The sequence below is a fragment of the Heptranchias perlo genome, chromosome 1 (assembly GCF_035084215.1).
Source record: "Heptranchias perlo isolate sHepPer1 chromosome 1, sHepPer1.hap1, whole genome shotgun sequence".
NCBI lineage: Eukaryota > Metazoa > Chordata > Chondrichthyes > Hexanchiformes > Hexanchidae > Heptranchias > Heptranchias perlo.
Window position 1 is genome coordinate 122,494,320 of NC_090325.1, and position 26,592 is coordinate 122,520,911.

The 26,592-nt window shown below is 43.9% G+C and overlaps 1 protein-coding gene across 7 annotated transcripts in view; it reads left to right on the forward strand.

The window, feature by feature from the left end:
* prdm5 (PR domain containing 5) overlaps positions 1-26,592 on the forward strand; it is a 327,858-nt gene that overhangs the window by 178,439 nt on the left and 122,827 nt on the right. For 4 of the 7 annotated variants that reach the window (XM_067990858.1, XM_067990832.1, XM_067990835.1 and 1 more), the window contains 2 exons: positions 13,161-13,211; positions 26,113-26,206. In XM_067990858.1, the coding sequence (XP_067846959.1) occupies positions 13,161-13,211; positions 26,113-26,206 (145 nt within the window). The remainder of the gene's footprint in view (positions 1-13,160; positions 13,212-26,112; positions 26,207-26,592) is intronic. The other 3 variants (XM_067990838.1, XM_067990828.1, XM_067990850.1) reach the window with 1 other exon arrangement.

Genomic DNA, 26,592 nt, shown 5'->3' on the forward strand with positions numbered 1-26,592 from the left:
GTTCTTTTCCTCGCCTACAAAGTGATGAACAGAAAGAATCATAGAATCATAGAAAATTTACGGCACAGAAGGAGGCCATTTGGTCCATTGTGTCTGTGCCAGCTGAGAAACGAGCCACCTAGCCTAATCCCACTTTCTCGCATTTGGTCTGTAGCCCTGCAGGTCATGGCTCTTCAGGTGCACATCCAGTTATTTTTTAAATGAGTTGAGGGTATCTGATTCTACCACCCTTTCAGGCAGTGAGTTCCAGACCCCTACCACCCTCTGGGTGAAAAACTTTTTCCTCATTTCCGCTCTAATCCTTCTACCAATCACTTTAAATCTATGACCCCTGGTTATTGATCCCTCCGCTAAGGGAAAGAGGTCCTTCCTATCCACTCTATCTAGGCCCCCCATAATTTTGTACACCTCAATCAAATCACCCCTCAGCCTCGCCTGTTCCAAGGAAAACCATCCCAGCCTGTCCAATCTGTCATCATAGCTAAAATTCTTCGGTCCTGGCAACATCCTCGTAAATCTCCTCTGCACCCTCTCTACTGTATTTGCATCCTTCCTGTAATGTGGTGACCTGAACTGTGCGCAGTACTCAAGCTGTGGCCTAACTAGTGTTTTATACAGTTCCAGCATAACATCCCTGCTTTTATATTCTATTGTAAACAATTTTACAACACCAAGTTATAGTCCAGCAATTTTATTTTAAATTCACAAGCTTTCGGAGGCTTCCTCCTTCGTCAGGTGAACGATGTGAAAATGAAATCCTCGAAATGAAATCGCATTTATAATTCACAGAACAATGCTTGGTGAGTACAGACAGTTTTTTCAACTGCCCGTTGCCAAGGCAATCAGTGTGCAGACAGACAGGTGTTACCTGCCAGGTCTCACAGAATATACAAATCACCAAAAAAAAACAACAAACAAAAAAAAACAGAGATAGAGAGGTAGAAACATAGAAAAGACAGCAACTGACCCGTTATATTAAAAACAGATAACATTTGTTCGCTGGTGGGGTAACGTGTAGCGTGACATGAACCCAAGATCCCGGTTGAGGCCGTCCTCATGGGTGCGGAACTTGGCTATTAATTTCTGCTCGACGATTTTGCATTGTCGTGTGTCTCGAAGGCCGCCTTGGAGTACGCTTACCCGAAGGTCGGTGGATGAATGTCCATGACTGCTGAAGTGTTCCCCGACTGGGAGGGAACCCTCCTGTTTGGCGATTGTTGCGCGGTGTCCATTCATCCGTTGTCGTAGCGTCTGCATGGTCTCGCCAATGTACCATGCTCTGGGGCATCCTTTCCTGCAACGTATGAGGTAGACAACGTTGGCCGAGTCACAGGAGTATGAACCATGCACCTGGTCGGTGGTGTCCTCTCGTGTGATGGTGGTATCTGTGTCAATGATCTGGCATGTCTTGCAGAGGTTACCGTGGCAGGGTTGTGTGGTGTCGTGGACGCTGTTCTCTTGAAAGCTAGGTAATTTGCTGCAAACGATGGTCTGTTTGAGGTTGGGTGGCTGTTTAAAGGCGAGTAGTGGAGGTGTGGGGATGGCCATAGCGAGGTGTTTGTCCTCATTGATGACATGTTGAAGGCTGCGGAGAACATGGCGTAGTTTCTCCGCTCCGGGGAAGTACTGGACGACAAAGGGTACTCTGTTGGTTGCGTCCCGTGTTAGTCTCCTGAGGAGGTCTATGCGATTTTTTGCTGTGGCCCGTCGGAACTGTCGATCGATGAGTCGAGCGTCATATCCCGTTCTTACTAGGGCGTCTTTCAGCGTCTGTAGGTGTCCATCGCGTTCCTCCTCGTCTGAGCAGACCCTGTGTATTCGCAGGGCCTGTCCATAGGGGATGGCCTCTTTGACGTGGTTAGGGTGGAAGCTGGAAAAGTGGAGCATCGTGAGGTTGTCCGTGGGCTTGTGGTAGAGTGAGGTGCTGAGGTGCCCGTCTTTGATGGAGATTCGTGTGTCCAAGAAAGAAACTGATTCTGAGGAGTAGTCCATGGTGAGTTTGATGGTGGGATGGAACTTGTTGATGTTATATTCTATGACAGGGCTAATAAAGGAAAGCATTCCATATGCCTTCTTAACCACCTTTTCTACCTGTCTCGCTACCTTCAGGGATCTGTGGACATGCACTCCAATGTCCCTCACTTCCTCTACACCTCTCAGTATCCTCCCATTTATTGTGTATTCCCTTGCCTTGTTTGATCTCTCTAAATGCATTACCTCACACTTCTCCGGATTGAACACCATTTGCCACTTTTCTGCCCATCTGACCAGTCCATTGATATCTTCCTGCAGTCTACAGCTTTCCTCCTCACTATCAACCACACGGACTATCTTTGTGTCATCCGCAAATTTCTTAATCATGCCCCCTATGTTTAAGTCCAAATCGTTAATGTATACCACAAAAAGCAAAGTACCTAGTACCGAACCCTGTGGCACCCCACTGGAAACAGCCTTCCAGTCGCAAAAACACCCGTCAACCATTACCCGTTGTTTCCTGCCACTGAGCCAATTTTGGATCCAATTTGCCACATTCCCTTGGTTTTTGACCAATCTGCCATGTGGGACCTTGTCAAAAGCCTTGCTAAAATCCACGTAGACTACATCAATTGCACTACCTTTATCGATCCTCCTTGTCACCGCCTTGAAAAATTCAATCAAGTTAGTCAGACGTGACCTTCCCTTAACAAATCCGTGCTGACTGTCCTTGATTAGTCCGTGCCTTTCTAAGTGACAGTTTATCCTGTCCCTCAGAATTGATTCTAATAATTTTCCCACCACCGAGGTTAGGCTGACTGGCTTGTAATTACTCGATCTATCTTTCGCTCTCTTTTTAAACAACGGTACAACATTAGCAGTCCTCCAATCCTGTCTGTATCCAGTGAAGTTTGGAAAATGATTGTTAAAGCCTCCGTTATTTCCTCCCTGGCTTCTTTTAACAGCCTGGGATACATTTCATCCGGCCCTGGTGATTTATCCACTTTCAAAGATGCTAATCCCCTTAATACTTCCTCTCTTACTATGTTTATCCCATCCAATATTTCACACTCCTCCTCCTTAACTTCAATCCCTGCATCATCTCTCTCCTTTGTGAAGACAGATGCAAAGTATTCATTAAGAACCACACCCACTTCTTCCGCCTCCTCACATAGGTTACCTTTCTGGTCTCTAATAGGCCCTACTCTTTCCTTAGTTATCCTCTTGCTCTTAATGTATTTATAAAACATCTTTGGGTTTTCTTTGATTTTACCTGCTAATATTTTTTCATGCCCTCTCTTTGCTTTCCTAATTTCCTTTTTTAAATTCACCCCTGCACTTTTATACTCCTCTAAGCTTTCCGTAGTATTGAATTCCCAGTATCTATCATAGGCTTTCTTTTTCTGCCTTATCTTACCCTGAATTCTTGACATCCAGGGGGCTCTAGATTTGGCAGCCCCTCCCTTTTTCTTTGTGGGAACATGTTTACCCTGAACCCCTTGAATCACCCCTTTGAATGTCTCCTACTGCTCTGACACTGATTTACCTTCAAGTAGCTGTTGCCAGTTTACTTCTACTAAATCACTCATCAGTTTAGTAAAATTGGCCTTTCCCCACTTGAAAACTTTAACTCCTGCTCTGTCTTTGTTCTTTTCCATAACTATGCTAAAACTGTGATGTGGAGATGCTGGTGATGGACTGGGGTGGACAAATGTAAGGAATCTTACAACACCAGGTTATAGTCCAACAGTTTTATTTGAAAATCACAAGCTTTCGGAGTTTACCTCCTTCGCTCACCTGACGAAGGAGGTAAACTCCGAAAGCTTGTGATTTTCAAATAAAACTGTTGGACTATAACCTGGTGTTGTAAGATTCCTTACATTTATGCTAAAACTAACTGTATTATGATCACTACCACCAAAATGCTCTCCCACTCCTACTTCTTCCACCTGCCCCTCTTCATTTCCTGGAACTAAATCCAGAACTGCCCCCCTCTCATTGGGCTTGCTATATACTGGCTAAAAAAATTCTCCTGTATGCAGTTTAAGAATTCTGCGCCCTCTATACCATTCACACTGTTTGTATCCGAGTTAATATTAGGGTAGTTGAAATCCCCTACTATTACTGCCCTATTGTTTTTGCGCAACTGAGAAATTTGCCTACATATTTGCTCTTCTATCTCCCTCTGACTGTTTGGGGGTCAATAGTACACTCCCAGTAGTGTGACTGCCCCTTTTTTGTTCTTCAGCTCAACCCTTAAGGCCTCATTTGAAGCTCCTTCTAAAATATCATCCCTCCTCACAATTTTAATTGTTTCCTTAACCAAAATTGCCACCCCCCCCTCCTTTTTTATCTCCCTCTGTGTTGCGTCTGAAAACCCTGTAACAAGGGACGTTGAGCTGCCAGTCCTGCCCCTCTTTAAGCCATGTTTCTGTAATAGCTATGATATCATACTGCCACGTGTCTATCTGTGCCCTCAGCTCATCCGCCTTATTTCCTATACTCCTTGCATTGAGGTAAATACATTTAAGGACTGCCAAACTCCTCTGTTGTGTATTTTCTAATCTTCATTCCCTCTGCCTTCCAGAGTCACTCACTAATTTTCTGCCTTCCATTTCCAGTTCTGACTTTATGCCATCTGAATCCACACTCAGGTTCCCATCCCCCTGCCAAACTAGTTTAAACCCTCCCCGACAACACTAGCAAACCTCCCCGCTAGGGTATTGGTCCCGGCCCTGTTCAGGTCCAATCCGTCTGGCTTGTACAGGTCCCACCTCCCCCAGAACTGGTCCCAATGCCCCAGGAATCTAAAGCCCTCCCCCTTGCACCACCTTTGCAGCCACGCATTCATCTGCTTCATCCTCCTATTTCTATTCTCACTAGCACGTGGCACTGGGAGTAATCCGGAGATTACTACTTTTGAGGTCCTGCTTTTTAATCTTTTTCCTAACTCTATAAACTCTTCTTGCAGGACCTCATCCATCTCTCTACCTATGTCGTTGGTCCCGGTATGGACCACGACCTCTGGCTGGTCACCCCCCCCCCCCCCAGAATGTTCTGAGTGAGAATAAAGGATAGTGAGCTTCTAATAACACCTTTGCCAACGGATTGTGACATCCTACCACAAAGAGTGGGCTTATGCCCCTTTTGTTCTGTTTAGGTACAATACCACAGTGATGTCTGTCTGTGTCCTCTGACTTGCTGCAGACTTGTCAAAAGGAACTGGGCCAGGTACACTGATGGAAGCTTAAAACTGTTTATCTGCCAGAATTAAGACTGTAAAATCTAATCAGATATGTTTTTCGGTTTAGCTGACATGATCATGAATGGATAGATGGACATGCTAATAACAGTGCAAAATAAAATTTCCTACTCCTGGAAGGTAGATTGTTAAAGTCAGTAGAGGCCCGTGATTGAAATACCATAGCTGGAGGCTTCAGTCTACATAATACTGTGCAGATTTTGGTTGATAGGTGAAGGCAGAAACTTGAGCTTCATGTCACTTCAAATTTAATACACTTTGCCTGCACAGTAAATAAAACCTGTGCAGATGATGTATGTCCCAGACGTTCATCAAATGATAAGGGGGATGCAGCCACATTCCTCCCAGACTGCCACTTGGATATGGAAACTGCCTACAGGGAACAACCTTGTAGGGGTATTTCCTCTGTGCACTTATTGTAGTAAAACTGTAAATGTGTTGTAAAGAATGCATTTACAATTTCACTATTAATATCACAGAAGAACTCTTCCACCCTGGAGTCATACCCAATGCAGTACCACTAGCATTGCTGTGGCAGTGTGAGTGAGGACTGAGCAGTTTACTGCCACTTGGATTGTGGGGAGGGGTGACAGACCTCCATGCTTTTTGCTCAGAATTTCGCTCCGATTGCTAGCTTTCTAATGCCAGCGTTCTTAGTTGATAGAAATAGAATGACTGCAAGGAATGCTGCCTAGTGCTTTTGCATATAGAAATAGAAAGAGAGGGCAGATGCGTGGCTGGAGAGATGGTGCAGGAGGGAGGGTTTTAGATTCCTCGGGCATTGGTACCAGTTCTGGGGGAAGTGGGACCTGTACAGGCCGGATGGGTTGCACCTCAACAGGCCGGACGGGCTGCACCTCAATAATGGCTTTGCGGGAGGTTCGCTAGTTCTGTGGGGGAGGGTTTAAACTAATTTAGCAGGGGGTTGGGAACCAGGATATAACGTTGGAAAGGAGAAACAAGGATTGGGAACGACAGATAGCATTAGAGTAAGAAATAGTATGGTATTAGATGGGATCAGACTAAAGGAGAATACAAGAAGGTCTAAGATAGGTTTACAGTACATGTATGTAAATGCACGAAACGTAGTAAACAAGGTTGGTGAACTGCAGGTGCAATTAACCACATGGGAATATGATGTTGTGATGATAATGGAGACCTGGCTCACAAAAGGTCAAGATTGGGTACTAAATATTCCTGCATACAAGGTATTCAGGAAAGATGGGGAAGGAAAGAAAGGAGGGGGGTGGCAGGATTGATTAAGGAGAATATTGCAGTGCTGGAGAGAAACAATGTCCTGGAGGGGTCAAGGACAGAATCTATTTGGTTAGAGTTAAGAAACAATAGAGGTGCTGTTACACTACCGGGGGTATTCTATAGGCCACCAACTAATGGAAAGGATATAGAGGAGCAAATATGCACGGAAATTACAGCGAAGTGCAAGAATCGTAGAGTAGTGATAATGGGGGACTTCAACTATCCTAATATAGACTGGGATAGTAATAGTCTAAGGGGCAAAGAGGGGGAGGAATTTTTGAAGAGTGTTCAGGATAACTTTCTTGACCAGTATGTTTCTGGCCCAATGAGGATGGAGGCATTGCTGGATCTGGTTCTGAGAAATGAGGTGGGCCAAGTGGAGCAAGTGACAGTGGGGGAACATTTAGGGAACAGCGATCATGGTACCATAAGGTTTAGAATAGCTATGGAAAAGGACAAGGACCACTCTAAAGTAAAAATATTCAATTGGAGGAGGGCCAATTTCAATGGGATGAGAATAGATCTGGCCCGGGTAAATTGGAATCAAAGATTGGCAGGCAAAACTGTAATTGAACAATGGGCGGCCTTGAAAGAGGAGATGGTTCAGGTACAGTCTAGGCACATTCCCATGAGGGAGAAAGCTAGGGCAACTAAAACACAGAGCTCCCTGGATGACAAAAGAGGTAGAGAGTAAGATGAAGCAGAAAAAAGGGGCGTATGACAGTTGTCAGATTGATAATACAAATGAGAACCAGGCTGAATGTAGAAAGTTCAGAGGGGAGGCGAGAAAGGAAGTCAGAGGGGCAAAGAAAGATTATGAGAATAGACTGGCAGCTAACATAAAAGGGAATCCAAAAGTCTTCTATAGACATGTAAACAATAAAAGGGTAGTAAGAGGAGGGGTAGGACTGATTAGGGACCAAAAAGGAGATCTATGCTTGGAGGCAGAGGGCATGGCTAAGGTACTAAATGAATACCTTGCATGTGTCTTTACCAAGGAAGAAGATGCTGCCAAAGTCACAGAAAGTGAAGAGATGGTTGAGGTACTGGATGTGCTAAAAATTGATAGAGAAGGTACTAGAAAGGCTAGCTGTACTTAAAGTAGAGAAGTCACCTGGTCCGGATGGGATGCATCCTAGGTTGCTGAGGGAAGCAGAGATGGAAATTGCGGAAGTACTGGCCATAATCTTCCAATCATCCTTAGCAATGGGAGTGGTGCCAGAGGACTGGAGAATTGCAAATGTTACACCCTTGTTCAAAAAAGGGTGTAAGAATAAACCCAGCCAACTACAGGCCAGTCAGTTTAACCTCGGTGGTGGGGAAGCTTTTAGAAATGATAATCCAGGACAAAATTAACAGTCATTTGGACAAATGTGGATTAATAAAGGAAAGCCAGCATGGATTTGTTAAAGGCAAATCGTGTTTAACCAACTTGATTGAGTTTTTTAATGAGGTAACAGAGAGGGTAGATGAGGGCAATGCGGTTGATGTGGTGTATCTGGACTTCCAAATGGCTTTGATAAAGTGCCACATAATAGGCTTGTCATCATAGTTGAAGTCCATGGAATAAAGGGGGCAATGGCAGCATGAATACGAAATTGGCTAAGTAATAGGAAACAGAGAGTAGAGGTGAACGGTTGTTTTGCAGACTGGAGGGAGGTATACAGTGGTGTTCCCCAGGGGTCAGTGCTGGGACCAATGCATTTTTTGATATATATTAATGACTTGGACTTGGGTGTACAGGGCACAACTTCAAAATTTGCAGATGTCACAAAAATTGAAAGGGTAGTGAACAGTGAGGAGGATAGTGATACACTTCAAGAGGACACAGAAAGGCTGGAGGAATGGGCGGATACGTGGCAGATGAAATTCAACGCAGAAAAGTGTGAAGTGATACATTTCGGTAGGAAGAAAGAGGAGAGGCAATATAAATTAAAGGGTACAATTCTAAAAGGGTTGCAGGAACAGAGAGATCTGGGGATATATGTGCACAAATCTTTGAACATGGCAGGGCAGGTTGAGAAAGCGTTTAAGAAAGCATACGGGATCCTGGGCGTTATAAATAGAGGCATAGAGTACAGAAGCAAGGAGGTTATGATGAACCATTATAAAACACTGGTTCAGCCACAACTGGAGTATTGTGTCCAGCTCTGGGCACTGCACTTTAGGAAGGACGTGAAGGCCTTAGAGAGGGTGCAGAAGAGATTTACGAGAATGATTCCAGGGATGAGGGGCTTCAGTTACATATATAGACTGGAGAAGCTGGGGTTGTTCTCCATGGAGCAGAGATGGTTGCGAGGAGATTTGATAGAGGTATTCGAAATCATGATAGAGAGAAACTGTTCCCATTGGCAGAGGGTTCAAGAACCAGAGGACATAGATTTAAGGTGATTGATAAAAGAACCAAAGGTGACATGAGAAAAAACTTTGTTACACAGCGAGTGGTTGTGATCTGGAATGCACTGCCTGAGGGGGTGGTGGAGGCAGATTCAATTGTGGTTTTCAAAAGTGAATTGGATAATTACTTGAAGGGAAAACATTTGCAGGGCTACGGGGATAGAGCAGGGAAGTGGGACTAGCTGAATTGCTCTTGTAGAGAGCCGGCACGGACTCGATGGGCCGAATGGCCTCCTTCTGTGCTGTAACCTTTCTATGATTCTATGATTTTTTTTGTAATTGATGCAAAGGAAGAATAACACAAGACCACTTCTTGAAGGTCGCCTCCCTCTTGCATTGATGCAGACCGTGTGATGCTGCGATTCGACATCTGTACAACAAAGTCTAGTGTGTTGCCAGTGCCAAAAGTGCAGTTTAATGGCAAAATAATTGTTATGGTTTCAAGACCATTAAACAGTCGTGATGAAGTCTTGTTAATTGCCTTTACAGTGTTTATCTATTTCTTCCATACAAAATGATGGCTGTTTGAAGGTCCCTTGATAATAAACCTTGCCTGCAAATCAAAGGGGCCGATAGCCTAATGCGTGTATCATCATAAACCTCTGACTGCGAGTACATGCCATGAGTTTGGCTGCATCTGCAGGTGTTCAGGCTGAATCCTGTTCCTATAGATGTGAAGCTGTTCCCTGCTGAAGCAGAGCTGTGCGCAGTGCAATGAGATGAAACAGTGGCTTCAAAATAAGTGAGGGAACAATGATTGAAACTTACTTATCTCAATAACTCTGGCATCAAGTACACTTGTGTGTTTGCCTTGGATGAATGAATTTCACATTTAGACAATTACGCTCTCCCGATGATCTGCCCGCTTTGTTATATGAGCATGTTTTGCAAGTTAAAGGGCACATAAATCCTGCTTCAGGTTAATTTAAATATTAATAAAGTTATTTAATGAGAAACCCTATTAAATATATATTCATAAAATAAATATATATATATAAATTATATGTTATCCTTTGGTACCTTTAATGTCCAGAGTAACACTATGAAATCAAAAATTAGGTGCATGTCATTACTAGCCAGAATTGTCATATCCCATCAATCAAATCTCAAGTTTTGACCAATTATTCCCTGCACCGAAAATGGAGCTGTCTAAAATGGTAATTACGTTCACAGCCGTGCTTATGTATTTTGGAGGAAGGAGGTCCTGTATATGCCCTAAGCAGTGTCCTAGGCCCAACCATCTTCAGCTGCTTCATCAATGACCTTCCCTCCATCATAAGGTCAGAAATAGGGATGTTCGCTGACGATTGCACAGTGTTCAGTTCCATTCGCAACTCCTCAGATAATGAAGCAGTCCATGCCCGCATGCATCAAGACCTGGACAACATCCAGATTTGGGCTGATAAGTGGCAAGTAAGATTCACGCCAGATAAGTGCCAGGCAATGACCATCTCCAACAAGAGAGAGTCTAATTGCCTCCCCTTGACATGCAACACCATTACCATCGCCGAATCCCCCACCATCAACATCCTGGGGGGTCACCATTGACCAGAAACTTAACTGGACCAGCCATGTAAATACTGTGGCTACAAGAGCGGGTCAGTATTCTGCGACGAGTGACTCAACTCCTGACGCCCCAAAGCCTTTCCACCATCTACAAGGCATAAGTCAGGAGTGTGATGGAGAGTGTGATGGCGGAGAGTATTCCATCACACTTGATGAGTGCAGCTCCAGCAACACTCAAGAAGCCCGCTTGATGGGAAACCCATCCACCACCCTAAACATTCACTCCCTTCACCACCGGCGCACCGTGGCTGCAGTATGTACTATGCACTGCAGCAACTCGCCAAGGCTTCTTCGACAGCACCTCCCAAACCCGTGACCTCTACCACCTAGAAGGACAAGGGCAGCAGGCACATGGGAACAACACCACCTGCACGTTCCCCTCCAAGTCACACACCATCCCGACTTGGAAATATATCACCGTTCCTTCATCATCGCTGGGTCAAAATCCTGGAACTCCCTTCCTAACAGCACTGTGGGAGAACCTTCACCACACGGACTGCAGTGGTTCCAGAAGGCGGCTCATCACCACCTTCTCAAGGGCAATTAGGGATGGGCAATAAATGCTGGCTTTGCCAGTGATGCCTACATCCTATGAACGAATATTAAAAAAATGTTTTTCAAATACAATGTAAGATATTGGTAGCAGTGCATTCCTGACAGCTTCAGCTGCTGGAGCCTCATGGCATGTCACGGAACTACTTTCAGAGTACGCAAGTCAGTTGATTTGCTTTGAGAAGAAACTTAATACCTTGCTACTACTGGCTGCCCAAGTAATGCAACATGGTACAAGAGAGGATGTTGGTGCCCTTAAATACATGAGAAAGCTAGGGAGGCGTTGTAAAACCGAGAAAGAAGAGATGAAGATGGATAGGAAGAAAAATAGATTGAGGGAGAGTGGAGAAGGATCACCGTGTATTCTAAGAATGAGAATTTTTAAACAACAGCTAAGTCTGAGAGGAGTGAGACAGTGTTGAGGAGAGAAAGTAATCAGTATCAGCATCAAATTAAAAGCGACCAGGAGAGAAAAAGATAATTTGGAGAGTTTTTCTTCAGAGAGACAACATCACACAAAGTAGCTGGTAAACAGTTCTATTCTTTTAGTAGGTATTTTTTTCTTCTCATGAACAAAAATTTAATTGCACTCATATTGTAGAAAATCAAAATGGTTGTTTTGTGCCATTTAACTTCAGAAGTTTCCGTTCAATCTGCTTTAACGAAAGGAAACCAGCCATTTTGGACCTACCTGTAATAATGCTGCTTTAACACATCTCACACACATTGGCACATAGCCACTATAAATGGTGAACTTTTCACGCATTCAACTGTGGATTGCATCAAGCTTAGTCAAAAGGGCCAATTAAGATTTTGTAAATTCTGTTTTACGGACTATGTAATAGATGTCCTGTTAAGTAATATGATCAAAAAGTATAATAAGTGTTTTGTACTGGTAGAGGGGCACAAAAACCAATCACAATGTGGCAGCAAACATTGGTAGATTTAGGGCACATGTGCCTGCATTCTCTTATAAACCTGAATCCTGCTGGCAGCTCAGATCAACCCAATTCCTGCTGGCAGATCATACACTCAAATAAATGAACTTACAGTTGATAAATCCATCACACTTCATATGGAAAGGATGGACATAAAGCAGAAATATCAAGTTAGAAATGTTAGTTAGTTATATGAATGACGTAAATAAAATACACTGTCAAATCAATGAACCTGTGGTTGACTTGTCAGCTGGCTTCAGGAAGTGCTCTGACTTTCATTCAAAGAGCAACACAAGTAGTTCAGAGTGAATTAATATATGTCACCAAGGCATCAAGATAGATGCCTACATTACACATGTAATGAGCAGCAAAGGATTAAAGGAATTTGAAGCAAAAAGAACGCAAAGATATGGTGTTAGATCTTTGGACATTGGAACAAGGTAGGGTGCTGCCACATTTTTTAGCCCGATTAAAGCAATTGAACAAAGAAACTCAGCAGTTTCACTGATTCTCAGAGAAAAGAGTAAGTCATGCTCTAAGATCTTTTGGATTAAACATCAGTCACTGGCTCTGACATCTCCATTGATCCATGGGTTAGTCTGAGTCAACAGTGTACCTGACACGGGTGAATAACTTTAACCACAGTAAGCTTTATGGCACAGTATTTAACAATTTGGCTGGTTCGGTCTGTAAATTAAGCTAGTTTCTCGGATTTTTGTGCTGCTGTCACATTCTTGCTGATTTATGAACTGTCCTAAAGTCTGCTCCGTTTGGTGCAGCTCTGTTTAATAGCACTGTATTTTCCAGATTTATGTAAAATTCAGCAAATGTTGAAACAGTGATTTTACAGTCAAACCTCTGACCGTTTTATAGTAAGGTGTGGATGAGGAGGAGGGTGGACTATTGGTTGGTCCACCTTGCTCAGTTAATCTCACTGAAATTCATTTCTGGAATTCAGTAGCTATGTTTAGGAAAGAAAAGAACTTGCATTTATGACACTAAAGGGAATTTTATGAGACTGCGCTGCCGCAGGGAACCTCATTCGCGTATTGGAAATTCGGGCGCGTGTTGCCAAAACAGAAAATCATGGACAGCGACTGTCTGAATTTCTGATGCGCACTGCCAGCAGGCAAGGCTTCCTAACAATAGTGTGGACTTATTAAATTGACCCCTTGGTGCTACAATTTTTTAGAAAGTTTTGTTTTGATTTCCAGTGGTTACAAGGGGGAGAGCAACAGAAGGCTTTGGAAAGACTTGGAGACAGTGTAAGTATAGAACGCAGGAAAGAAACTGGATTTGTGGTATGCACTGACATGATGGTTAACTGACAAAATGTGAAACAAGACCAATCACTTTGTCTTCCGCCATTTTTAATTTGTGTATGGTCAGAATTAAAGTCCCTATGTCATTTATTTTGCACTTGGAAGCAGAACAAGGCCAGTAAATGCAGCTGCAGAAAAGATCTTTCTTGCACCATGTTGAGTGATTTCTAAACTTGGAATGAGCAAAGTAGGTCCATCACACTTTAGCAATTGATCCAGAGGGATACACTAAATTGTAATTGAAGACAGGCAGCTGCAGTGCATTCCCTTACTAAAGCAGCTTCTCATTAATTACAGCCTAAGGAAGTTCATTATTGCTATTTCCTGCTATGTTTTAAAGAATATTTAAGGACATTTTTTGGTCTTACAAAAAAAATGTTTTATTTTGTTTCGTGTGTGTGGGCTCAGGTGAGGTCCGAGTCTGTTCATTTGGTTTGGAGGTTGTCGTGTATACCAGTAGCGTCCTTGCCGGTAACTCTGCGAATAGATTTTGTTGTTTTACAACAATTATAGAAAACTGTTGACAGAAAGAAAGAAAAATACTTGCATTTATATAATCCCTTATTATATTGAGGGCTATCAAAGCGCTTCTCACAATTTATTACTTTTGAAGTATAGTAACTATTGATATGTAAGCAACCCCTCACAAACAGCAGTGAAATGAACGACCAGTTAATCTGTTTCTTGGCGCTGAAGAAGGGATATTGGCCACATCACCTGGAGAATTCTTTGTCCCCCTTTGAATAATGCCGTGGGATCTTTTAACATCTACCTGAATCACCAGAACAGGCAAATGGGACCTCGGTTTAATGTCTTAACTAAAGGATGGAGTATTAATTTCAGCAGCATTAATGAACTTCTTATCACACTGCTTCCTCCAACTCTGCTGTCCGAGTGTCAGTTGGGGGGGAAGAGGAGGTAAACAGTAGATTCCGAATAGGATCGGAGACTATGTTGGGGGGAACAGGAAAGAAGGTAGATTTTTGGTAAGGATGGACAGACCAGTGATGACTAACAGACAAGCGTGTAACAACAAACCAACCACGACACTGCAACTAATCAGAACACAAGAAAAAAGTTGTTACAGATTTTGCAGAATTTTATTTCCAATATGCATGTTAGCATTCAATCACTATGGCCCAAGCCACTGCTTTTTAAAAATCATTTTATTAAGAAATACTAATTGGATTGTTTGGATTGATTTTTGGAATGTTTTTAATCTGAGATATCATAAGGGAGGAAGAGGGGACAGAAAAAAGGCATTTTATTTGTTTTGCGATTCTGAATGGGAAGAACCGTATAATCTTCAGTGAACACATTGAATGAAAATTCTATTATAATGTCCACTCAAAATGACATTTCTGTCAAATCACTGAATGTATCACTGCAGCCATATCGTCATTTACCATCAAACTGTTGATGTCCTGACCCAACAGCAAAGAATTTCTGTGTAACATCATTTGAGGGAATTGTTCTCCTTTCAGTTAGTTTTATCAATTTTGTAGCTTGAGCTATTAGAATATTATGAAGGGATGAGTTGGAAAATTCAGAACAAAATGTGTTACTATGATACATAACAATATTATCCACACACCTTCACTAGACTAAAAATTCTTCATTACTGTCTAGTTTTGACTAAAGCTGTCAACAATAGCTTTCAATAAACTTATGTTGCTAATGTTTTATAGACCATATTTTTAAAGTGATGATCATATTGTAGTTTATAACTGTTCATCCAGTGGAGATGTTTTTCTTAAACATTAACCATTATCTCTATGCTTATTATAGTCCATTAGTAACAATACGTTTTAGGAAAAAAAATCACACTTAAACCAACAAACTTCAATGTCATGCAATACGCTTGTGTGGCATTATTAACTGATCATCTCAAATTGCTCCCAGCGCTACCATTACCATTGGCGAACATATAATGGTCAGTACTTCATTTAATAATTTGAATGCTCTCCCAATTCTTTTAACTCATACAGTAAAGTGCAGTTTCCATAGGCAGACTAATATTTTCTCTGATCTGAAAATTGGATTCTTATATGTGCCATGAATGGTTATAATGTGCCTCAGAGTTAACAATAACCTTTTCACCATAATATTTTGCACCAGAGGTTGCTCAGGTTAACTGTCATGCACTCCTGGGCACTCTGAAAGTTGGAAAGCACCACTTTGTAAGTGACAAACTCACCCACAAACTTTTTGCCGGCTCCGGGTCTCCAACTTGCTTGCATTGAGACCTTCAAGGAGTGCAGCAGTTGTTCCCGGGTTCCTCTGAGCTGTGAAGCTCATTCACGAACCGTTCCATTCCAACATTCCAACATTTTCCATTCTTATTTCAAATTTCTTGTATTTGCACTTTTTAAAAAGAACCAGAAAAAGTCAGATAAGTTTAGTAAATGTAGCATAAAATCAGATCGAGAAAGCAAAATAAAGAGAGGGAAAGATTAAAAGATGGAGATAAGAGACAGAAAGAAAAAGCAAAAAAATAAAAACATTAAGTTTTTTAAATGTCCAAAAACCATTAAAATCGGGAGTAATGAGACGCAACATTTTTAAAAGTTAATTTTCAGTGCCAGAGAGGTTGTTTGGCAATCATTAATACTTACCACGCCGTTAAAAGTTAGTTTAGACCTGATATCATAGAACGGTTACAGCACAGAAGGAGGCCATTCGGCCCATCAAGCCTGTGCCGGCTCTTTGTAAGAGCAATCCAGTTAGTCCCATTACCCTGCTTGTTTCCTGTAGCCCTGCATATTTTTTCCCTTCAAATATTTATCCAGTTCCTTTTTGAAGGCCACAATTGAATCTGCTTCCACCACCCCTTCAGGCAGCCATTCCAGATCATAACTACCCGCTGTGTAAAAAAGTTTTTCCTCCTGTCGCCTTTGGTTCTTCTGTCACTCACCTTAAGTCTGTGTCCTCTGGTTCTCGACACTTCCGCCAATGGGAACAGTTTATCTTTGTTTACTTTATCTGAACCCTTCATGATTTTGAACACTTCTATTAAATCTCCTCTTAACCTTCTCTGCTCTAAGGAGAACAACCCCAGCTTCTCCAGTCTATCCACGTAACTGAAGTCTCATCCCTGGAACCTTTCTATGAAATCTTTTCTGCACCCTCTCTAAGGCCTTCACATCCTTCCTAAAGTGCGGTGCCCAGAATTGGACACAATACTCCAGTTGTGGCCGAACCAGTGTTTTATAAAGGTTCAACATAACCTCCTTGCTTTGCCTGTATTTATAAAGCCCAGGACCCCATATGCTTTTTTAACCGTTTTCTCAACCTGTCCTCCCATCTTCAAAGGTTTGTGCAAGCATACCCCCAGTTCTCTCTGTTCCTGCACCCCCTTTAGAATTGTACCATTTAGTTTATATTGCCTCTCATCATTCTTCCTGCCAAAATGTATCACTTCATACTTCTCTGCGTTAAATTTCATCTGATGTCTGCCCATTCCACCAGCCTGTCTATGTCCTCTTAAAGTCTATTATTATTCTCTGCTGATATAACTCGGCATATCTTTTCTTCCTGGTGAGATTAGTTAGTTTCCAGCTGGGCAGGAGAGCAAGTTCGCGTTGGTCCATTGATTTTAGCCTGCAAGATCTCTTTAATGTGACATTGTCAGATCAGCAGGGAATCAGGAAGAGCAAGTTCTGGATTTCCGAGTTTGACTGCGCATGTGCGGTCGCCGGAGCTTGCTCTTCGATTTGCCCATTAATAACTGCTCTGTTAGTTCACCGTTATTTTACGAACAATTTCCGGCCATTGAATTTCTTTGCAAGATTTATAATAATATAGAAGCAAAACGAATCCACAATTAGCAACACACCGTTCTTTCAGCTGCTTTAAAAATAACCGAGTATCTTAAATCCTATATTCCTTTTCTGAAACTTTTCACTGAGACTTTATTGAATGTAATGTGGATGCTTATCTGCTCCATGGAATCTTGACTTAGTGCTCCAGTATGGAAACATGCACTTGAAGGAGGGGAACTATTGAGTGGGGAAATTCAGCAGTTCTTCTCTTAATCCAACTAGGGCTTGAAGCAACAAATCAAAGCCACCCTCTGTCACTAGGAACACAAATGTATTGTTGATCAATTTTACCTTTCATGTGGATAGAATGCGAACCACAAACTTCTAGCATTTGACTTCTGGCATTTTTTTGATTGATTTTGACACCTGTCCTGAAACGGATAGAGTGGTACTGATGCAAGATTGCTAGTTTGCATGTATTAATATTGATAAAAACAGGTGAGAATTGATGATGCAATGAACGTGCAACCATATGCAATCAACATCATTATGGGGAACGAGCTTGGTGTAAACCCACACCCCACACATCTCGAGACAGATTTGTGTATTGTCTTAATTCCTTCTCACAAAGGCAAAACAAAATATTTTCAGCTAGCATTTTAAATTCACAGTATGTTAGCTTATCTAAAATTTCACATTTTAGGTTGGGAAGCAAGACAGATCTCTTCTTCCATCATACTCCAGCCTAGTTTTGTATACCTCAATGTGCCCTCTCCATACCCAACCATGTTTAGAAGGGCAAATTTTATAATTGTCCTACTGAGTGTTTTCTGTAATTCAGGTGGACATAATATGAACATTTCACACAATGAACATTATGCTTTTCTGAATTGTTAGTGACAACAATGTTATATTGTTTTTTTATCCTTTACAAATCTCTTCTTCAATATGAATCTGCATTAAATTTGTCAAATCACATTTACATTCAGCAGAGGTTTCTGCAGCTTATTGTATTGAAATCTACAAATTAAAATTTATTCTTAGAGCAGTAATTTTTATAAGAGTCATAAATCTATAAACTTATATTTGTGCAATATTCAATTTTTAAAAGTATGATTTATATGCTTTGCATTGCTCACATAATATTGGAATTCTCTCAGCAGCTATAGCCCCAGGGATCAGTTAAAAAAGAATTACGTGTCAGATTTCATTTGCTATTAAGAATGAACAGTATTTCCATTTCCATGGAGATGACAACAAAAATGCTAAGATAAATGGAGCTTCTTTTGAACTAGCCCTCTATGAATACACCACCTTAGTTGAAATTTTGACTTGAAACTTTAGCTGCTGGAACAAAAAGGTTTAAGAGTTGCTCCTTTTAACACTCAGCTCCAAGCAATACATAACACTCCCCGAAATACTCAATGTAACACTTGTGATGTACGACCTTCTGCACCGTAACACACTAAATATCAGTTTCTTTGGGGCCTCAGGTACAATGCAGGAGTAGAGGAGCGGAAGGGGCCCAGCAGGAGTGGAAAATCAAGTGGGACCTATCAACTTCAGGGGCATGATTTTTACCTGGAGCCGGGAAGAGAGAGTGGGGGTGGAGGTGGGGGGGGGGGATAGATTTTCAAGCGGGAAGCACACAAATGAAGTGAGCGCGTCGGAATCTGCAATCACATCTTAATTGAAGCCAATTATTTTTGCTTCCGTTGTTCGAATCTGCAAGCTGCGCAGCAGGCGCACTGCACCCCCACATGACCCAATCTGAAGTCCACTGTTTAAAGGGTCAATGCAAAAATGGATTTTGGAGGAGAAAGTAGGAAATGATTCAGTAGATTCAAAAAGAGCAAGATCAGTACCCAGGTTCACAGACGGTTCCCTTAAAGTACTGCTGGGTGCAGTGAGGACCGGGAGGGAAACAATTTAACCCACCGATGGGAGAAAGAAACCTGGTTCTTCCACCAAGAAGGTGTGGCTGAGGAGGTGAGTGGCATGGTGCCGAGTTCTTGACTGCAGGGCAGGAAGCGGTTTAATGACCTAGCCAGGTCAGGAAAAGTGAGTACAGTCGCTGATTCACCCACATCCTGTGCTGTACTCCTCTCACTCTGTCTTGACAAGCCTATTCCACCACATGACTCCTCACACCTACTTAAGTTACACCAGCACCCATTCTACACTTTCTATGCACTTCCTCACCTCCCCATGTATCCATGCATCACTGCCACTCACCCCAATCCTTATGCAATGCATCTCATAGACACCTTCACCCAATGCACTGCATCCATTGGGTGAATACGTGACCTTCAGTCACTCACAGGCCTGTTCTTTTGCCCCTTGTAGGAGAAGAGAGCGCAAAATGCAAGGCAGTGGGCGAGGACTGGAGGTGGCCTTTCACAAATAGTGCAGCTGATAGATGCAGGGGAGGATGCCATGGAGATAATTGGCACATCTGCACCCCTCTCAATCAGAGACGGAGAGACTTGGAACCCACAGATGCCTGGTGACAGAACTTAAACATCTTTCACACATACATGATGACTTTATTTCATCAATGACTGAACTTTGAGAAACCTGAGTATGGTGATTGCCAAGATTGTTACTTTGCCATGACTAATTCATGTCACTTTATTTTGTCTTCCAGGGCCTTCACGCGTACAAGAAGAATGTACGGAGATGCATGACATCGATTCCTCAGAGGACCAGATTCCTTCTGAGGGTGCACTGTCACAGGACATACAGCCATACAGCAGCACAGACACTTGCACTTCGGTGGTTCCTGTTAGCCATTTAGTTGGATTATCACCTGGTGATTCACAACTCACAAGTGGGCACGAGCAGACACTGGTGTCAGGGGCAGCTGTGGAGAGTCCATTTCGGAAGGCACACTCCTCTCCAAGCTCTGTTCATCTGGACACAGATGCTGATTCCCGGGATGCCATCATTGAGAATGAGAATGATTGAAGTACAGCTGCAACTTTGCAAGGTACTGGAAAATGTGCCATGCATGCTCTCCACAACAGCAGAGAGGATGGAGGAGTCCAACTCCAACACAAAGAGATTGTTGTCCCAGGTAATAGCGAGGATGTCTGCCATGGAGAGAGTAGCCACCTCCGCGGAGCTTCAAGCACAGCTTTCAAATGAGTCTATGCGGGCAATGACAGTGGCCGTGTAGGAGATGTCTGCCGCCTTCAACAGGATGATAGATACCTTATCTGTGGCCTTACAACGCGTCACAGAAGTGCATCAAGCTTCTGTTCAGCAGAGTGGTGGGAGTGATGTGACGCTGGCCCGGGAGAGGGATGGTGGCGAAAGGGGACCTGGAAGTGGGAACTCCACTCAAAACGCTCCCAAGTCTCACTTATTACCCCTCCCCCTCCCACCAGTACCCACCATGATGCCTCCTCTTCCGATGGCCGACTCTGCCCCTGCACAGATGCTGGTGCAGCAGTCTTTGGCAGGGCCCTCACAGGGCCAAAAGCATCTCAGCAATCAGGGCAGGAAGCTGAGCAGCCTGCCTCTATCTCTGCTGAAGCCACAGGGGATTCACCACATAGAAGCGGTGGGAAGCATGAGTTCAAGAAATTGTAGTTCATCAAGGGTATGCACATGGGTGTTTGAAGAAACGTTATGGTGTGAAGTTTCCTTTTTTTAATATTGGCACATAAAATTTATTGATTAGCACCACTTCCACGTCTAGGCCATTACTGCATCCCGAGTGTGACATCATCCTTTCATTTTCTTCATGGTGAATGCCAATACATGACGGGGCCCATTGGGCGGATGTGCAGTGGGTGTATGTGTGGTTGAAGAACTGTTTTGTGTAAAGTGGGGCGGGGGGGTTGAGGGGGGGTGGTGCTAGTGGTGGTGGTTGTTCTGCCAGCCGGCCTGAAAATTTCAGTGTCTCCTTTTTGCCACTGTTACTAAGAGAACCTGTGAGAGATGAGGGCACCCCTGGCAGCAATGTGCGCAGCTGGTCTGGCGATGGGTGCCCCATCTTCATATTCCTTTCCCTCCTCCCCATTCTCCTCCTCCTCTTCCCCTTCTTCAGTGTTGTCGCCATCAGAGGACGATTGACGAGCGCCTTCGCCCTCCTCCATCTCTAAACCTCTCTGCTGCCCTATGTTGTGCAGGACGATGATTCTGGAGACCTTCACTGGCAAGTACTGAAGGGCGCCTCCAGACCCATCCAGGCACCTGAAGCGCATTTTCAACTTGCCGATGGCTTGCTTGATGACACACCTGGTGGTCATGTGGCTCTGGTTGCAGCGCTCTTGCATCTCATTGTTGGGGTTCCTCACAGATGTCATGAACGAAGTTTGCAGGGGATATCCTTTGTCTCCAATGAGCCAGCCCTTAAGTCTGTCTCCTGTTTGGAAAAGGTCTGGGATGTTGGACCAGCACAGAATGAACGCATCATGATAGCTGCCAGGGAATCTGTCGCACACCTGCATAAATCTCTTCTTGTGGTCGCACAATAGCTGTGTATTGGTGGAGTGAAACCCCTTTCGGTTGATGAAGACTCCTGGTTCATACGATGGTCCTTGGATTGCCAAGTGTGTGCAATCGATTGCACCCTGCACCTGTGGGAAACCAGCCAGAGAGGCAAAGCCGACTGCCCGCTCATTCTGGCTATTGTCGTCATGGGGGAAGTTCACGTAATCAGACGCCCTGGCGAACAACCCTTTCGTTACCTGCCTTATACAATTGTGTGCAGCCGACTGACACACTCTGGAGATATCACTGGTGGCGCAGTGGAAGGAGCCAGAGACAAAGAAATTGGGGGCAGTGGTGACTTTTACTGCGACGGGCAATGAGTGGCCACCGGATCCAGCAGGGTGCAGCTCTATTTCAAGGAGGCTTCAGATGTCTGCAAGCACCTGCCGACTCAATCTGAGCCTGCATAGGCACTGCTTATCAGAGAGGTCCAGGATGCTCAGCCTCTGCCCGTAGACCTTCTCACGTGAGTAGTGCCTCCTATGACCTCCGCCCCTCTGTTACCCTCCTCTCTGCTGTTCTCCAGGTCTGTATTGTGCACCTCTATCTTGTGCACCAGCAGATCCCAACACAGCACGACATGGCTGCTAAGAATGGTCATTTTCCTCCTCCTCAGATGTCCCCTCAAATACATCCATTGCACTCCCTCAACCTGATCTTGTCAGTTTGAAAGGCTCCAAATTTTTGCAAAAGCTGTTTCAACACAAGAATTCTCTGCCAAACGTTTGCCTGAGAAAACTGAGAGACCAACTGCAATAACTGACCTTTTATTCAGATGGGACAGTCACAGGTTTAAAAACCCAAATTAACTGCAGCTATGCGCCACACTTGTGCCCCTCCAAGGATATGGGCAATGGTTTCCTTCATGCATCCAAATGACTGGATACTCAGGAGATGGAAGCGACAGGAATTCCGCTGGGGTAGGCCATCCCTCCAGCCTTGTCATGTGAATCTCACCAGTGAAACGGAGGCGAGATTCAGAAATCCCAGAAAACCCGTGCTGGAGACGTTAAATTTGAAGTTGGGTCAGACTCAATTTAAAAAAAAAACTTACCTCAGCTCTCTCAATGACCTTAATTGCCGCGCTAACGACCTGCCCCCGCTGGCTCTAATTGGAGACATGACCTGGGCAATTCGGTTCTGCGCACACTTCCAAACATGTCCATTTTAAAGCCGGAAGTGGGCGTGTTGGAGCTGGTTTATGGTCGCGATTGAAAAAAATACAATCCTCACCTACCACCCGACTCCACCCCACCCGTTATTGGTGGTTAAAATCCCCCCCCCACCCCCACAGATCTCCACCCAGAAGAAGTTCCAATGGCAATTCCTGCTGGGGCCTGGGCTGGACGAAAGTACCATCTTCCCCATAGAAGGCCCGTCACATGACAAGGCAGCAGGGCTGGAGGGATAGTCAGGAGTGTGATGGAATACCCTCCACTTGCCTGGATGAGTGCAGCTCCAACAACATTCAAGAAGCTCGACACCATCCAGGACAAAGCAGCCCGCTTGATTAGCACCCCTTCCACCACCCTAAACATTCATTCCCTTCACCACCGGCGCACTGTGGCTGCAGTGTGTACCATCCACAGGATGCACTGCAGCAACTCGCCAAGGCTTCTTCGACAGCATCTCCCAAACCCGCGACCTCTACCACCTAGAAGGACAAGAGCAGCAGGCACATGGGAACAACACCACCTGCACGTTCCCCTCCAAGTCACACACCATCCTGACTTGGAAATATATCGCTGTTCCTTCATCGTCACTGGGTCAAAATCCTGGAACTCCCTCCCTAACAGCACTGTGGGAGAACCGTCACCACACGGACTGCAGCGGTTCAAGAAGGCAGCTCATCACCACCTTCTCAAGGGCAATTAGGGATGGGCAATAAATGCCGGCCTCGCCAGCGACGCCCACATCCCATGAACGAATGAAAAAAAAAGCCTACCCCAGCGGAATTCCTGCTGCTTCCACCTCCTGAGTATCCAGTCATTTGGATGCATGAAGGAAACCATTGCCCATATCCTTGGAGGGGCACAAGTGTGGCGCACAGGAGTGTCCAGGCCTGGGTGTTGGTTACCCTCAGAAGACTTGCTGGCAGTATTGTGGAAAATCAGCCCTTTTATAAAGGGGGTCGACCAGCAAAACTGAAAAAAAGAACTTGCCGCACATGCAACCGCCTTCCCTCATGCTGATACGGGTATCTATCAGAGAGATTTAAAATAGATTACAACATCCTCATCCCAGATGTTTTGCTGGATTCTTGCTCTGCCATACGTGGCAGCGGAGGGAGGCCAAGGATTTTTGGCCCTGAATAGCTCTCTGCAACACCCTGATATACCATGTACATCATTGTGACACGCTGCTGCATGGTGCCTGTCAGAGTTATAAGCCCCGATTTTAACTAGGGGAGTGAGTACGGTGTGTGGGGGCTGGGGCAGGCGGGGAGCGTCCATGACTGCTTCAGTTTGAGGCCTGGGCCATTTTAACTCCCAGACCTCATTTAAATGATCCAAGGCAAACTCCTGTCCGATACCCAGTTGAACAACGAGGAGGCTCGCCAGCAGGAGCTGGATATCAGGCATCAGGAGGCCTCCGCCGAGGGAATGGTTCCCAGCACTGACGTAAATGGTGAGGATTGGGGGAGGGGGGGTCCGGAGGCAGTCAGGCGAGGGGGATGGAAACCCAAGGCAGGGGAGGTCCAAGGTTTCCTTGTGGGGTCCGGAGAAACATGCCTGCTCTTCCTAGCCCACAATGAAACCTTCAAAAATATAAAAATATCAAATTATCATAGCCTCTTCTGGCCATGATCACTGGCGGCTCTAGCACTGGATATGATTGCCGCGATTGGCAGATGAGATCGTGTTGGGGTCCGAATTACATCACCAGACTCCGACATTTATATATTGATGAGGTCTGTGGCGGGCGGTCATAACGCTGCCAGAAACCCAGCAGTTAAAATGGCTGTGGGCGAAAACACATTAGAAACTCAGCATTAAACACCTACCATTTTAACTGCCTGCCCGTCCCAGGTGGGCAGGGTTAAAAGTGGGCCTAAAATCTCAGATATTGCACTTATTGCTATAGCATCGTCTATATCACACCAGAAATATTGTTGATACAACACAAATCTCAACTAAGCGCTCTCTGAACCGCATAAACGATTGGGCTTTGGAATCGGAAGTACAATTTCAAAATTTGCGGACAACACCAAATTGGGGAGTATAGTTAATATCGAGGAGGACTGCGACAAAATACAGGAAGACATTAATAAACTCGCAGAATGGACGTGTAATTGGCAAATGCATTTCAATATAGATAAATGCGAGGTATTACATTTTAGTAGGAAGAATTAAGGGGCCACATACTGTTTGGATAATAAGAGTCTAAATGGGGTAGAGGAGCAGAGGGATCTGGGGGAACAGATACACGAATCACTAAAAGTAGCGACACAGGTTAATAAGGCCATAAGAAAAGCAAACCAAGCACTGGGGTTCATTTCTAGAGGGATAGAATTGAAAAACAAATAAGTTATTTTAAACTTGTATAGAACTTTGGTTAGCCCATGCTTGGGGTACTGTGAACAGTTCTGGTCTCCACATTATATAAAGGAAATAGAGGCACTGGAGAAGGTGCAAAAAAGATTTACTAGGATGATACCAGAACTGTGAGGTTATACCTATCAGGAAAGATTGAGCAGTCTGGGGCTTTTTTCTCTAGAAAAGAGAAGACTTAGGGGGGACCTGATTGAGGTCTTTAAGATTATGAAAGGATTTGATAGGGTAGACATAGAGAAGATGTTTCCACTTGCGAGGGAGACCAGAACTATAGGCCATAAATATAAGATAGTCACTAATAAATGCAATAGGGAATTCAGGAGAAACTTCTTTACCCCGAGAATGGTTAGAACGTGGAACTCGCTACCACAAGGAGTAGTTGAGGCAACTAGCATAGATGCATTTAAGGGGAAGCTAGATAAACACATGAGGGAGAAAGGAATAGAAGGATATGTTGGTAGGGGAGGAGGAAGAGGCTCATGTACAGCATAAACACCAGCATGGACCTGTTGGGCCAAATGGCCTATTTCTGTGCTGTACGTTTTATGTAATTCTGTGATGTAGTAATTCCCCAGCACATTCTGTTATACCATGTGCACACAGTTTTAATAGATTCAGGATGAAATTACATTATAGTTACAAATCCTTTGCCCATAATATTTATGACCAAAATAGAAATTGCAACCCTATTTCCAGCATCACAACTCTTTTAACTCTATAGAATTTCTGGGTGCTGCCAGACTCTCTGGCTGAAGACTGGCATCTGTAATGGTGGGGACTTCAGGAGAAGGCTGAATCACTTCCTGTCTCCCAGCATTAGTTCATATTCAGTGTTGTTTCAAGTACATGCTACAGACTACAAAGGACAGTCAACAATTAAGGAGAAAATGATGTAAATGCTGCAGGCAAATTAAATATAAAAATGCACAATAGCAAGCCAGCTTTCAGAGTTATGTGCTTTCAACAAGTGCTTCAGCTTTTTCGTAGAATGCCCTTTGAACTGAGTGCTGTTTACCTTTTGTCTTTCAGACGCATACTGGAGAGAAGGAGAAGATTTGTCCATATTGTGGCCAGAAATTTGCCAGCAATGGCACCTTACGTGTGCACATTCGAAGCCACACAGGTACATATTGAGTGCTATTGAGGAGATTCATTTAGATTAGTCGCTCTTTTATTTAGAGAGTGGGGGCACAGTACGCTGCTGCTTTGACATGCTGCACTATGGAATGTGGGGCCATAAGCTTGCAGCAAGTTGCGAACAACTGCATTTCTAACCTTGGTTGCACCGTTATGGGGGAGGCTGATCTCAATCTGCTGCTATCAGCTAGGTGAAGACTGTCATTGCCAGCGTCCTGGTAACATTCATCTGTCAACAAGTTTAACAATATGATGAAGCAGTTAAAAACAAAAACTAACAGAATTTGTGTGTGTGTGTGAGATAGAATATAAATCTGGAGACGTGTGTGGGACAAGAAGACCCAAAAGTGAGAATATGCTTTCTTATTATAT